This window comes from Malaclemys terrapin, chromosome 6 (assembly GCF_027887155.1).
Source record: "Malaclemys terrapin pileata isolate rMalTer1 chromosome 6, rMalTer1.hap1, whole genome shotgun sequence".
Lineage (NCBI taxonomy): Eukaryota > Metazoa > Chordata > Testudines > Emydidae > Malaclemys > Malaclemys terrapin.
The window spans coordinates 78,517,617-78,533,293 of record NC_071510.1 but is presented as its reverse complement, the minus strand read 5'-3'; the positions used below and the strand labels follow the sequence as shown (position 1 = coordinate 78,533,293).

Genomic DNA, 15,677 nt, shown 5'->3' with positions numbered 1-15,677 from the left:
GGAATGGGCTTTAAAGAAACAAAGTGCTCCCCAAGGACATATCAAAGCATAGTGTAAAATATACATATCCAGGATCCTTAACTGACAGTTCTTTTTTTGTAGTGCCTTTTCATTATGCTTTTATCTTCATTTAAAAGTAACATCCATATATATATATATATATATATATATATATAGAGAGAGAGAGAGAGAGAGAGAGAGAGAGAGAGAGAGAGAGAGAGTGTGTGTCATAAGAGGCATAATTTGGCCCAATTTGCTTCATTTAAAGGGATCTTTCAGGATAAAAATAACTGTGCGTGCGCGCGTGTGTGTGTGTATATATACATGTATATACACACACACACACGCGCGCGCGCACACAGTTATTTTCATCCTAAAGGATCCCTTTAAATGAAGCAAATTGGACCAAATTATGCCTCTTATGACTCTAAACAGCATGGAAGAAGGAGACAAGGTGCAGTGCCCGAGTGGCAGTGCCAAGAGGCATTTATTAGACATTTAAAAGGCACAATCTAGTGTTGCCAATTCTCATGATTTTCTCATGAGTCTTGCTTGTTTTCTTGAAGCCTAAGGTTCTAGAATTATGTGAATATGTGAGAATTCCAGCTTTTGTTTCTTAAAAAAATAACGAGTTTTCAGTCCTCTTGGTTGCAGAGAAAAACTTGAAAATGTGACCTGAGTGCACCCTAAAGGTTCAAAAACCAGAAGCAACTAAAAGGAACCCCAAATGTATTGTTTTTTTTTAAATCTCATGGGTTACAAGCCAATATCATGAATTTGGGGGTGGGTCTGACTCAAGATCTTGGAATGCTTGGGGCTGGTATACAGACTTGGGACCCGGAGGCACTGTGATGAGAGTTGTCCATAGTGCAACAATCCAGTTGTGCTGGACAGGGGATACATTGCCTTGCCCATGTCCCACCCATAAATCCATCCTCTGGGGCTGGCTATTCAGTTCTGCAGGCAGTGCTAGCTAAATGCCTTGCTTTGTGTACTAGAGCAGCAGTCAAATTATGTCTGCTTTACGCTCCCTTTGCCCGTGTCTCACCTCTCAGGGGAAGTATAATTCAGGCCTAAATATACAGGAATCATTTCACTTACCACTGAAATGCAGCAAGTGAATAATAGTGCACAGGCAAGATTTCAATTCAGGGCAGGATGCAAAGGACATGTTACATGAGTACCTCCAGACTCCAGGTATAATTCAAGGTGTTAATTTTGTTCTCTAACATTGTCTGTGGCTAGGGTCCTGGCTTTAAAAAGGCTGCCTCTCTCCCCTCATGCTGCCATGACAACTGAGGGCAGCTAGGGTACTCGAGCTAACTGACCCCAGATTAAGTGTCTAGGGCCAGCTGGCAGGGCATTCTCAGCAGAGAGCCCTTGACTCTGGAACTAACTTGTCCTTTGCTACAACAGAGCTGAAGTCTGTTGTCCCTAATGGTCAATTTTCTGAAGAGTTTGTTCAATGAGGTGGTTTAAGTCTGCGGGGAAGAGAGAACAATTTTGAGGAATATCCTTCTCCTTTTGTTTAGTGGACAAGAAGCAAAACTGTATGTTGTACTACATTCTGTATCTGGCCCCTGAATTGTATTAGATAGCTTGTATTCCATAAATAAAAAAGAGATAAAATAAATAAATATATACTGAAAACTATAACGGATAAATACCATTAGAGTGCTTTGCATCACTTTTAGGGACAAGGTGCTTTCTCTGTGCAGCACCCTAACCTGAATTGTTATGTTAATAACCAAAACTTTGCCTACATGTAGAATTTTTCTGCAAAAGGAAGTTTCTAACACACACAACACAGATTAGCATCTCAGAGTGTGTTATGACTATAGGTCCAATTTCTTGGAAACACATACATAGTAGGTAATTCAAAACAGTATATAAGTTGGTAGATATGTTTAGAAACACAATGGGTGAAATTCATCCTTCCTAGCACAAAGCCAAAATAACAGCAATTTGCATGGGGAACTCCCTAAAATGGAAGCCACCCTCCACAGCACAGAGGCAAGCTATTAGACTGCAAGATCAGCTTTTCTTCAACATCTATTTCAGCCTATGTGTTGCATTGATGGCTGCTGTCTTTCCAAAATGTTTTGGCCTACTGAATCCATGTCAAGGTGGATCCACCAGCTACACTTCCAGCCTAGTCCTAATGAGTTGACTAGGAGCCCCCTACCCTGGCAGCATGTTTAGGAGGTGTGGCAATTCCCCTACAGGCTCAATCTGCCCACTTTTCCAGCTCTGTAGGGGCTAAGCAACACTTATGGGCTTGCATGTGCCCTCCCTCAATTCAGAATTTTGCCCACTGAGTATGCAGAATGATCCTGTCTGCTTCATCTTTGCCATGATGCAGACAAAGCCCAGACTGCTGATCATGGCTACACAGCTAACGAGCAGTGTCCATTCTGCTTCCCCCTTTTTCCTTTCCTATCCCCTTAATCCCTACCCCTCCTCCCAATTAAAATAAACACCCAACTAGAAATATGACTAACAACACTGTGCCAATTCATCCCCAGATTCATTTGCTTGTATCCTCAACTCCTGCACTTTGTCCATTTGTGTTTTTAGACTGCAAGCCCCTCAAGGCAGGGATTGTCTTTGTTCTGCATAATGGGTCCCCAATCCTGACTGCTGCTATTACTATGGCTACTATACTACTGTACAGACTAATTATCACGGAAACATATGAGCATTGCCAAAGCAATTATTAGGTCCTCCTTTGTCATTCTCTAAAGGCATTCTTAGATGAGCTGCAGAATTCATATCCCTCATTACTGGATGTACATGTTGTGGCTGGCTTAGCATGCTTTTATATAGTTTGAATACTGTAGGGCTAGTTTACAGCACACTTTGCATGCAGTTTGGCTATGGTTAGGTTGTTTACTTGGTGCTTTTATATGCAGTTTGGCTATGTTAATACTGGAATTTTGTTTTATTCCTTCTACAGTCAAAATATATGGGACATAAAAATCAGTAATGAATTGGATAAACTGTGGGGTCCTCCTAGGCATCAAGGCTGGCTGTATAATACTACACTGCAGAACCAATAACAACCAGCTGCAAATTTGTTTCTCTGGTTCTGCTGCCTAAAACTTCTGGTTACAGTCACAAATTTTCTCGGCTGGGGTGTGCAGGACCTGGTACAGATCCCCACACCACTTCTGGAGGTGAACATTGCAAGGTATCATTATTTCAGCCTGAACTGATGTGCATCTGTGCATATGATATATTGCAAACATGTGGGTGACTTTTTGCATATTGCTCTACTTTGCCTGGTCTTCTTTCCATAATCAAATTGTGTGTTAATTTGATGTGAAATTTCAAATGGGTGAAATCACACATTGGGCTAGAAATTATGGTCACAATTTCTTGTGCCAAATTTTGCTAATGTTTTTTGCCAATTTCAACCAGGACTTACCACTACATACATTCAGAGAGAGAGATTCATAGCTGCTTTCTAGTGGACTATTTCTGTCCCATATGCTTTCAGCACTCTTCTAATAACTACAAATAAATATATAATTATCATCAGATGTTTTAGAATCATATAAATGCTCGTCCCCGAAATATTCTGTGGAAATATTATTGGCCTTTTTCATTAAGAGGAAAAGCCAAGTTTCTTTTCATCTGCAGTATTTTTATTTAATTACAAGTCCAGGAGCAGGTCTAACCTTTATCATACATTTTTCTAAGCCATGATTAAATGGTTTACTTGTTTTCACTCCCCTTCCACGCATTCTCCCCTAGTTTTGCTCCTTTTCCCACCTTCCTGCCTGCCTTTTGTAGGCCACTTCCTCAGCTGATAGACATTTCTGGAGCTCCACTGAATTCACTGGAACTATGCTGATTTACACCAGCTGAAGTTCTGGCCTTATATTTACAAATCTCTGTTATGGATTAGCTATGAACTCCATCAGGCCTATTAGACATTGGCTTTCACTGGGAGGGATGGCGCTTCCCACTGCACAAAGGGAGACTGTCTGCTGCTATTTTGTTTCAGAGGATGTATCTCCTACATGCTGGTCCTGCTCTGCAGACCAGTGTGGAGGGTGAGAATTGAACCATTTATGGAGAGGGGATGTCCCTCGTGTGCATAGAGGGAGCCATCCTTGGACTTGTAGGACTGCAACTGTGTCAGATCTTTGTGTAGTGCGTGCACTGGAGGAGTGAGACTCCTTGAGGGTCTTCCTCCTGAGCATCCACATCAGGGCATGTACATAATCATGGTAACACCTGCGCTTCTATAGCGCCTTTCCTCAAACCATCTCAAAGCCATTTCACAAAAACTAATAAACTGAACCTCACAACATCTTTGGGAGGTAGGTAAGTAATATTATATCCAACATGCAGTTTAGGAAACTGCAGCAGAAAGAAGTTAAGCCAAAGAAGTAGTCAATGGCTAAGCTGGGACTATAATGCAGGAGGAGAGCTGGTGGTAAAATTTTTCTTCAAAATTTTGAATTTTGATGAAAAAAATAGACAAAATTTTTGTGACTCTTTTGTAAGAAAATTTTATCCTGTGTTTTTACCTGCTCTAGTGAGGATCTCTCTTGGTCACTGTTGCCTACTCTTGTAGAGAGTTAAAAAGCTGCCAGGATCGACGCCCAGTCAAGAGTGAATTTTGTAGGATTTCAAAACTTTTAGCAGTTAGAGATATAGTGCTTTGGAATAACAAAACCAAGTGGCACATGAGATCACAGCCTCTCGAGGAGCGTGTGAAACTCAGTTCTGTACATGAGGAATGAATTACTTGAGGGATTTTGGTTTCTGGAATCAAATCCCATTTGATCAAGGCTTCTGTCACCTGGGGGTTTGATCAACCAGTATCCATCATCTGAAAGTGGAAAGGGACTGCAATGGGCAGGATTTTTACCAGGTAAAGGACTAGAGATCTGAGTTAATAACTGACTCAATAAAGTTGCAGCCATCACTTTACCAAAAAGATCTGTGTCAAGTCTTTTAGCAAAATCATGGTGGCAGTTTCAAAGCTCTCTTGCTGACAAATAGAATTAGACAGAGGAGAGGAAGTGGGAAGGAGGGAAGGAAATATAAGTGTATATGTATTCAATTAAATGTTTCATACACATGTTAAGCATTTTTAACAATGTGTTCTAAATGAATATTTGTTCAATTTAAAGCTACTCTGTTCTCTTGGATAAATATTTATTTTCCAAAGATTGCCAAAACATGATTTTACCAGAGACACCAGAACAGCTCATTCAAGTTTTCCTTAACTCATATGAAAAATTCTTTATCCAAGAATTAGTTGAAACAATATTTAAGTTGTAAAAGAAGAATCAGAAAATTCTTAAGGACAAATGTCTCCCCAGTTTGGACATCAGCTTTTGCATGTCCAATGGATTGTGACTGCAAAAGAGGCCTATGCTTTGGGGGACATAAAAAGCTATTGGTATCCAGCCTTCCAATATGCATGTACACATTTAGGTTTTGCACATGCAAGATGGCTGCATGCTCACTTTTGGAGGTGCAATCAACAGTATGTGCAAACACTGATGTGCAAATTCAGATGCTTGCTTGAAACTGGCTAAAAATGTGGCTGTACATGAAGTTATATACTCTTTTATTCTGTTTATACAGCTTCCTTCTCTTTCTTATACAAGGTGTATTTGATTTAATCATGAATTTCTGAACTTTTGTCAGTTTGTATCACCAGAGTAATGTTATTAAACAATTACAATACTTACTTTTTTTCTGTATGTGTGTACAAACAAAATAGCACATGCAGAGTTATTTCTCTTATGTATCTGGCAAGGCATATGACTGACTGTTAGAAATTTTGACTTGGTTAAAACAAAATTTAGCTCATGTTAAAGCATTAAAAGAAATGCTGATGAGGTCAAAGCAAATCCTCTGATAAAGCTGTAAAATCACCCCAGCACACAAACATGTCTGAATCCTACCATTAGGCTCTCATGCAGGCTGTTTCTCTGCAGCGAGCAATTAGCTGTAACCCTTCAGTGCTGTAACTGAATTTAGCATTGAGGCTTAAGAACTGAAGTGACATGTACAAAATACATTAGCTACTATATATATAAGAATTTCAGTTCTACATCATTTTTTCTATATCACCACAGAAAGTATTCTGTGGGTTTGTTAGCCTATCCACAAAGAAAGATTTCCATCGTTATTTTCTAGATATAATTTGGGCAAGTGGTGTGGTAAACAGTTCTGTAAATCAAGTGAATATAATGTATATATGTATATTTCACTTCCTTCCGTAGGTTTCACCTATAGGAGGTTTTGACTATGTGTCAAATGCAGAGAATTCAAGAGAAAAAAATATGTTTGTGATTTTTTTCTATTTGATTCTATGGGAGGGCCATTAAAGCCTGTTTCCAGCTTAAATGCTCTCAAAAAGAATTCAGAACTGAAAGGGTTAAGGTATGTTACTGCAGCAGTTATCAGCAGACAGCCATCTAACCTTTGGTACTTACAGGTATTTTATGGCTCTTGATCATATTATCAAATTCTTCATTAATTTTTTTGTATTTTTCTTCAGTGCGTGGGGTGAGAGCGTAAGAGGAGTCAGGATCGGGGCTTTCACAGCCTTTGTTTTCTTTCTTGTTCAATGCCTGCCAGGTTCAGAGAAATATCAAAAAGTAAAAAAAAAATGAAAGGAGCTCAGAGTACTTACACACAATCTTTGCCTGCTGATCATTAGATCAATATCTTCATTAAGTTTCCTGTACTTGTCCTCAGACTCAGGGCTGTGACCTACTGAATCGTCTGCATCGGGGTCTGGACTGTCACAGCCATTAAGTCCTTTCTTTCTCAATGTCTGAAATACATAATTTGGAAAGTTCAAACCTTGACACAGGCTGCAAGAGAGATTCAGGGGTGTTACATTGCTGCAAACTGCCCCATAGTTGGAGGCTGCTACATTTGACATTAGGCAAAGAAAGTGAATACAGATCCGCCAGGTCAACGCTATAGGGCTTCCCTTGCCAGTGGCAAACGGGTGACCATTCTGACCTCTTCCTTCTGAAATCAGAATCAGTCAATAAACTGTGGGAGTAAGCAATCTGATAAAGTGTCTTGTGCTATAATAAATACTTCCCACTGTAACTGATCATGTTTAAGATGTTCAATGTGCAATTAGTTTCAACACATAACATATTTATGCATTTCAAATGTATGACTAAAGACATCAAAACAAGAGTACATTTAAATTGGAGTATTGCAATGTTCCCCCCACCCCTCAAAAAAAAAAAAAGGAACAGAAGAAAGAAATGCAAACATTGCACATGGATTTAAGAATCTATGATCTTGACAGAAGAAGGAAGAGCATTTAAATTAAATCCTTGACTTGAATTTGACATAAAGGATGACACTAATGGTGCCCTGCCATTCCTTAATCTTGATAGGACAAAGGGGAAGAGGACATTGCTTATGCTGCTCTGATTAAGAGCTTCTAGGCATCGTGTTTGCTTTTTGTTGACTCTAATTACAGTGCCACTGATATGAAGTGTTGAAATTTAATATACAGGGAAATACGCTGTTAAAACAGATGCTGACTGAAAAGTCAAAACATATGAGTTTAAGGTTCAGCAGCTTCAGGCAACCTTCATAACTCTGAACATCATCACCGAGCTAAGTAACAGAGACAAAAAACATAAAAAATTACACAACCAAGTCAGCAACTAACAATTTAGCATGAACGCCTTGCCTCAAATATCTTTTGTTAATTGGTTGACCTGGATGGATCATCAGGGAAGAGTCTCTTGCCAGATTAAATTGAAAATATGCCAGATCCATGTGAACTGCAAAAGCAAGAATACACAAAACGAGCCTTCATAGGTTTGCTCAGATTTTGCTTCAACAGTCCCTAGAGCAAAAGGTTTACAAAAGTCTTCCATTTGGATACCCACAAACATTATCAGGCAGCTACTTGTGGTGCATTTTGCATTTAAACCCTGTTCCTTGGGAGAGAGAGAGAGGCACCTGGTATTCTCATGTCGCTAATTGGCTGAGCTTGACCCATGTGATCAGGAGAGGAAGCTCACTGTAGGAACAACTGTTTTCTTTGGTTTCTCAGGGTGCCTTCATCTTACTTGACCTCTCTGCTCCAGCTGGAACAGTCAGAATCCCCTCCGTCTTTTTGACTATGGCAGTGACCTGGTGCACTGTTACCTTTTGTATTACCCTCTGCTTTTAGAATTGATAATTATTTTATATTTTGGTTCTCATAATAATTATACCCCAGTCTTAGAAGGTCAGAGTTCTTTTATTGCATTTTAGCAGAGATCTACAGCCATTTCCAGCTCCATCAAACCAGCAACTTATCATTGACAAGAAGCTGAGCCATGCTAATGGGAAGGCAAAGGACTGACTAAAAACTGAAATGTTTAATGTGTTTACTATAAATACCTAGAGACATTAAGAGTGAACAGTGTGAATCTTGACTCTGCTCTTCATATAAAACAGGAATTCTCTATACATGTGCAATGTACTGGTGACGAGATCCACTATAAGGATCTTAGGATAGAATTTTTTGCACCAAGTGTGAAATTCAACTCTCTGTGCACATTGCACAAAGCCTAAGTGAACAGATTTCGGGCCTGATTCAAAGCCCATATAAGTCATGAAAATATTCCCATTGATTCAAGGGACTTGGGATCAGGCTCTTTGTGCAAGTGGCAATGGTGGGACAAGATTCCACCCTTAACAGACGAGCAGTCTTCGGGACTATAATCCAGCCCTCCCCAGCTAAAAAAATGTTCACTACCCCTCTGTGCCCCTATTGTAGGGTTTCATGTGATCGGATATGTGCTCAGACTAGTGTCCCCTCCCCAACTCAACCCCAATACCCTCTGCATGCTGGCTTACTCAAAGCTGGCATGGTGCTCAATGTCTATGGTGAGCAGAAATATTCTGCTTCCTTCCCATCGCCTTCTCCAAATGCAAAAATACAGCAGGTTAGGGACGAGTGAGGTCACTGGCATAAAGGGCCTTGCACCAGTCTTTGTCAAGGGAGTGGATTCCAGCCTAATATCGGAATTTCAATTTTTTCATAATATAAAATAAAAAACATTTAGAAAAAACATTAACATTTGAAAGGAGGCACAGTGCATGAGGGTTACAGTAGCCATCACAACTGACTGAAAAGTGGTGGCCACAAATTTTCACTAACGCTCACTTGAAGCACAAGTTTTTCTATAATGGGTTGGACAAAGATCATCAAACTCTTCTTGCCTCTAGTCCCCACAAATTAAACTTTAGTCTTTTATAAATAAGGGCCAAATCCTACCCTGTGATGTGAAAGAACTAGACAGGATTGCAACCTAGCCCACTAGGCTGGAGCTCTGGCTAACAGGGCCACCAGAGGCCCATAGCCACAAGAAAGCTACTTCTGATGGCTTGCAGTGTGGTGAGGCAACAGCTGCAGCTACAGGCACATATATCAGGAATGAGTATGCTCATCCTCAGCATTCTTCACTGTGGTACTCCAGACAAACATAATGGTCCTGACCATCTCTCCCATTGTCTCAAGCTCCCCAACACAAGACATACTCTCCTTCCTGCTCTGATTCATTCTTTCTCTTCTCATCTCCAAAAATATACCATCTCTGTACACCTACCAGCCCACACCTCTCATGATCTCTGGAAGGGGACCCACTATCTTATTCCAATTCCTGCATCTCCCTAGTGCAGAGCTGCTCTAGATTCCATGTAAACCTCTCTTCCCCAGTCTCCACTCTGTCACCTGTTCTCTGCTATTGTTTGACCTGAGTATGGGGGCTGAACCCAGCAGCTGGGGGAGAAAAGACATACCAAAAGGACAGACTAAAAATGGGAGGATGGTTCTCAACATGGGATAATTGGGGCCATTTGGGACTCACAGCAGGCCAGAGGCATGACATGACACAGACTTTCAGTGGCCAGGTACCTTCCCTCTTTCTTACCATGTTAAACCCTAGTATCCTTCCCCAAACCCTGGAAATTGGCCAGTCCTCTGACATCATCCTGGAGATTAGCTCGTTTGCACAAGTTTAATGTCCATGTAGGGAATTTTTATAGGATGAAATTAAACAATTGTAGATTGGATTATATTACGGAGAATCCCAAACTAAATTATAAATTACTTAAAAAAAGAAAACAAGTCATTTTGTGTATGGAAGCACCACTTTTCCCAAGCAATTAACATCTCTTTTAGTTTGCATTCCAATAATCCAAAAAACAACCAAGGCATTTTAACAATAAAACTGTTAAAGGAAAACTTCCTTGGCTGAAATCTCATATGCCAACAATTTAGTCTAAACCCTGCACTATAAACTTCTGAAAAGGGAAGTGCTGACATTGTGCTAACTACCATGCTGTGAATGTGGCACAAACAGTTTTACCTTCATTATATTACAAGTTTACAGCTGTTTCAAAAAATACTGTACTATCAGCCAGTTCTTACTCTACCAGGGCAGCGTATAGTCACTACAACCTAAAAGCTTATAAAGCAACGTGCTAGTAGGGAAGATTCTCGTAATTCTGCAATAGCATTAATTTAGCTGGAAGGGGAAGAGAAGAAGGCCAGAATAGTGAGTTGTGGATTTATGTGCATGAGCTCCCCTCCTTCAGCCAGCTCCTTAATTCTCTTTTGCATTGCTTTTTGTTTTCTTTTACCCTTCTGCAGTGGACTGACTTTTCTTCTTAATACAGTGTGCTGGGGAGCCAGGATCCACAGCCTTCTAGGGCTTGAGATGCTGCAGATACATTCATTCTGGAGAGAGCCAAGCTCCACTTGTTATGTCAACTATGCAAATTGCAGAGAAAAACACGTGACAGGAAAGATAGGGAGTACAGTAACAGGGCCTGACTTTATGCAACTAACAATTCAGCTTTTCCACATAGATTCAGCTGATTTCTTTGCTCTGGTCCCAATGACCTACTAATCTACTACTGGACCAGCAGCCACTTTCCTTTGAGAGATATTGAGTACTGAGCTCCCATGATGGACTCTTCCTGTGTAAGGACTTAAACCTTCATACAAGCAAGACTCCCTGAATGGCCAAACTTAGAACCCACTAATTCCCACTCCTGTGATAGATTCTGGAAGAAGCCCCCCACAGTGTTCCTTATCTGATACTCCCATTACCAGCCAGGACTACCCATCCAGTTGTAATTCTGGTAAATTATATTGAGCTGTCAGAAAAAACAACAACCTGAGTGCTCTCCATTTTCCCTCCCTTTCCTGTATGTAGCCATGGGAAACCTTCAAGCTATCAGCGACAAATGGTTTGAACCCCCTTTTGCTCCTGATGGCTATGTACTCTACCTGGAGAGGTAGACAGTAATCAGTTGTAATGCTTTCATATTTTGAACTGCCCTATTGAAACAGCCATTTCAAAAAGGCCAATTACATTTATGGAGGCCCTGGAAAGAACAGGACACACGTATTTAAACCATATGCTAGATTCATCTGAATATCTATTGCAACAGAAGCATTAACGTCAGGAAATGTAAAGTGAAGTCAACCTTCACTCAGTCCCCTTTCTCATATACAGTATGATGAAATTTTTGATACCATACGATTTGTGGTGCAATCATGTAATGAAAGACATTAGTGAAATGACCAGCACAAAGAGAAAGGGTGAAGGGAACTGTCCATCTGAATTCCCCAACTTCTGTGCAACTAAAATCTCAAATTTTATGTTCCATTTATGTAGGATTTGGGTTTTTTTGCATTTAATAGTGAACAGAAACTAGTATGCTGGCACTAATGTATTTTAATTGTATGTTTCGGAGCATCAAATAGCACATTGTTACTCTTACTGTCACCTAATCTGCTCCAGACAAACAACTTTATACAAACACCCAAAATGGAAAATTTCTCACCTTTGTGGTATAAATTATAAAATGCTTGTGTGGTTTAAGGTCTCTTTGAAACAAGCTACAGAGCTATGCAAATATAGCTGTATTTCAATAACCACACATTAAACTCTTACTATGTTATTTTCACCTACGTGCCAAAGACAAACCATTGTCTAGTCTTTTACGTACATCCTCTGTCCTCTTCTTTTAAACTAATGCATACGAGCATTCTTTTCATAGCAATACGCCAACCACCTACGCTTGGAACTGCCTCCCACTTTTGTGTGCCAAGTGATTACCCTCTCCTCCTCCGCATACCTATTCTAATCACACTTTTTCTGGAACCAAATAATATGGTGAACCTTGCCAATAGTATCTGTTCTTCTTGGCTTTTGAACTACCAACTGCTGTCAGGTCTACATGCACATTGGATTATTAGCTCCTCGGGGCAGGGGGTTTCTACATATTTGTAATTTACTAGAACCTGAATAGAATAGAACAGAGTCCACAGGAATGTGCCAACCGAATAAATAAGGGCTATCCAACCAAAATGAAGCATGGTGTTTTGACACATCACAGGCAAGGCAGAATTATTTTGTTTTCCTGGGGCCAGGCTATATCATTTAGGCACTGGCCCATGTTGTGGGTGATGAAGCATCACAAAGCCCTAGGAAAACTCCGGAAGGGCCTGCGTTCTAGGAGACAATTCCTAGTCCAGGTCCATGGAGTGCAGGGAAATCTACACCCTTAGAATGGTGCAGCTTGCGCATTCCAGTTGTTGGTAGAGCTACATTTTGTAACCAGGGGTGGTGGACTGGAGAGCAAGCCTGCCCCACATTTCCCCAGCAGTGGCAGTTCCTGTCCTGCAGGCATGGGTCTGGCTTCCCTCTCTGGGCATTGTGACCTGCTGCATGGGGATGAAGAGCCAATCAGATCTGGCTTGGCCATCCTTCTGTTATGAATCAGGGAAACGGTATCAAACTTGAGAGAGTGGTGTTGCGACATGGAGCATGGATTGCTTAAGGGATTGACTTGCTCTCCAGCCCTGTGTGAAAATTCATGTCATACATCTCCTCTGGCCAATTGCATAATATGCTTGTACCGATGCCACACATACATCTGAAGGCTGCTGGATGGGGGGAGAAGTTGCCCACCCTGCTCCTCTTATTAGCTCCACCACTGCTTCCAGTGTGTCTGCCCCACTTTGAGTCAGAAAGGTCTGTCTGTCATAGAAGACTGCCTCCTCCTTGCTCTCTTACAGGCGATGTGTGCCTCTGGCAGCCCTCAGAGGGAGCAATCTTTGCTCTCCATCCTGCATGCAGGGACTGCTATTGTGTGTGGCTTTTCTATGGGGGATGCATGATAGGGAAGGCTCCTTGTGCCCTGTACACTTGAGCAGGGGCCAGACACAATCCACTCCTCATTGTTCAGTTTTATCCACTCGTAAAATTTTTAATTTGGTATTGGTTTAAATTAAGCAGAGCAATTTTGGGCTCATGAAAAAAATAGAAAACGGATATATCAGATTCACGGATCTCATCTTAACAAAACTCAACCATGTATCTTTCTGGATTATCCAACAAGCAAACAAAAACAGACCACATGAGGAGATTGTCATAAACTTTTATATTATTTCTGTTAAATCATGTCCATATACACTATGCATAGATAAACAAAGTTCATGTTTATTTCTATTTCAAAATGTTTCTATTCTCAATTATTATATTTGTAAATTATTTTTATATAAATTTTAAATCTGAATTATTCCTGAGATCTTAAGGAACACATTTCCTTATCCTTCAAGCTTAATTTGAGCTTTCAAGCTGAGCTCTTGCCATACAATAAAAGACTGTAAAAAAAATTTACCAGGCAATTGGCTCAGAATTCTTACACTAACTCTCAATTGACAAGATCACATTTCCCAGGCTTTGACAGAACACACAGATAACAACAACCTTGGGTTCTGCTAGGGTCTGAGTTTAGTCACCCAGGAATTCATCTGGGGCCACTGAAACTGGAGAGAGAGAATGTGAGAGGGAGGGAGGGAGACTGAGAACACATCAAGTGATCTGAAAACATGCGAGTTGGCTTCTCATTCTGTCAGAGCTCAGCAGTTTACAATCTGACACGAGGCTACATCACTAGCCATCAGCAATTTTACTCATCCTAGATATCCACACCTGTCAGCGACTCTGCACCTGTTGTCTAATTTGGCAAAGGCCAAATGACAACAGCCAATCGTAACTGCCTGTGCTGCAACATGGCCATAGATGGCTTTTTCTGTCGTGTCTCTGCTGATTGGGGCTGCTAATCTCTGTGTATTTCAGTGGTCTGCTTTTTGTACTTGTAATATTGTCACGATTTTCAGCTCTTATCTGGGTAAAGGGTATAAAAATATAACTGTTACACTTTGTGTATATGCTCCCCTAGTATATCAGCTCTCAATACAATTTAATTTTTTGTCCAAATCTAGATCCACATAGGACAAGACTTTTTTTTAAGTCTCCACTCTCAAAACAAACAAACAAACAAAACAACAGTTACTCTAATACAGCACTAGATCCAAACTTACTATTTCCAAAGTATGCTATATTGGGGCAATAAAAACTACTATGTATATTTTCATACAATATGGATATTCTTTAAAAAGAAATGTATATATTCAGGCTATGGAGCAATTAAATCTATGCTGTAAAGATTTATTGCTATCATTATGCTATTGTTTTAACTGGGATCACAGCATTTCATTGAACTGCTACCAATCTGACAACAGCCAATGTATGATATTTCCGTTTTTTTATATTTGTATTCTTTGACAATTTAATCTTGGACAAACAAAATGAATTTTTAGATGTTAGTAACCAATTTTTTTCAGTGAAATAAACATAATTTTAAAAACACTGCCTAAAAATGAAGTGCACTTTCAAAGCCACCATGAAAATATAATGCCAAGAATAGTGGATAGAGAAGGAGTAATCAGAGTGCATGTGTGTGTTAAGGACTGAATAGTGACCACTGCAAGCAATATGTCCATCTGGAGACACACACACAACCAAATGCTAAGCTTCACTTTGGAAAGCTCTTCACAGCTACTGTGACAGGGTTTGTAGAGGAGCATCTCTGCAAGTTTTGGGGGAAAACAGAATAAGGGAGGAAAACCTCTACATCCACATTCCAAGTCTGCCCCAGCTCTCCCTCCCCACTTTTTTTGGGCATGTCCTTATGTACAATATCCAGCCAGAATTTGGCCCATAGATCTATGTTTCATGTGCTTCAGTTCAGTGACAAAAATTAACACAACAAAGTAGTGATAAATACTTAGTTTCCAATTCTCTACTGCCCTAAGGCGGGCTTAAAAGGCAGCAGATCTCCATTTTCCTGGAGAATACCCCCAACATAAGCTGGCTCCCTAGTTAGCACAGAGCTTGCAAACGGCTCTCTGTGGCCTCCCACAGAGCCCCAGACATAGTGGGTGTGCCAGGAGAATAGCTATGCTCTCTGGCTATTCTTGATTGCTCATAGCCCTTTACCCCAGGGTCCAGGGAAACCCCTGGCCAGGTTCAGAATACTGGGAGGCACGAAGGTGGCTTTAAGTTATCTTTGCCCCCTCACTGCACTTATTCCTGCACTCAGTGCATCTCAGCCTTCTAAATAATACCTTATTCTAAATAATACCCACAGTTATACAGCACCTGTCAAAGGTCTCCAAGTAAAAATTCACTGAAAATGCCTGATTTTATGTAAACTTAATCTAGTTATGTGGTTATAATAGGGAGCAGAGTGCTGTATGGACAATTCTCCATGGTTAGCCCTATTTGAAATAGAAGGATATTGAGATTTTTGTT

General features: G+C 40.4%; 1 protein-coding gene across 22 annotated transcripts in view; it reads right to left on the bottom strand.

Moving 5' to 3' along the window:
- The window catches only part of MEF2C (myocyte enhancer factor 2C), a 156,003-nt gene that overhangs the window by 35,174 nt on the left and 105,152 nt on the right, over positions 1-15,677 (bottom strand). For 15 of the 22 annotated variants that reach the window (XM_054031376.1, XM_054031362.1, XM_054031363.1 and 12 more), the window contains 2 exons: positions 6,749-6,808; positions 6,465-6,602 (listed from right to left, as the gene is read on the bottom strand). In XM_054031376.1, coding sequence (XP_053887351.1) covers positions 6,465-6,602; positions 6,749-6,808 — 198 coding nt within the window. Of the gene's footprint in view, positions 1-6,464; positions 6,603-6,664; positions 6,809-15,677 lie in introns of all 22 variants that reach the window. The other 7 variants (XM_054031378.1, XM_054031371.1, XM_054031379.1 and 4 more) reach the window with 2 other exon arrangements.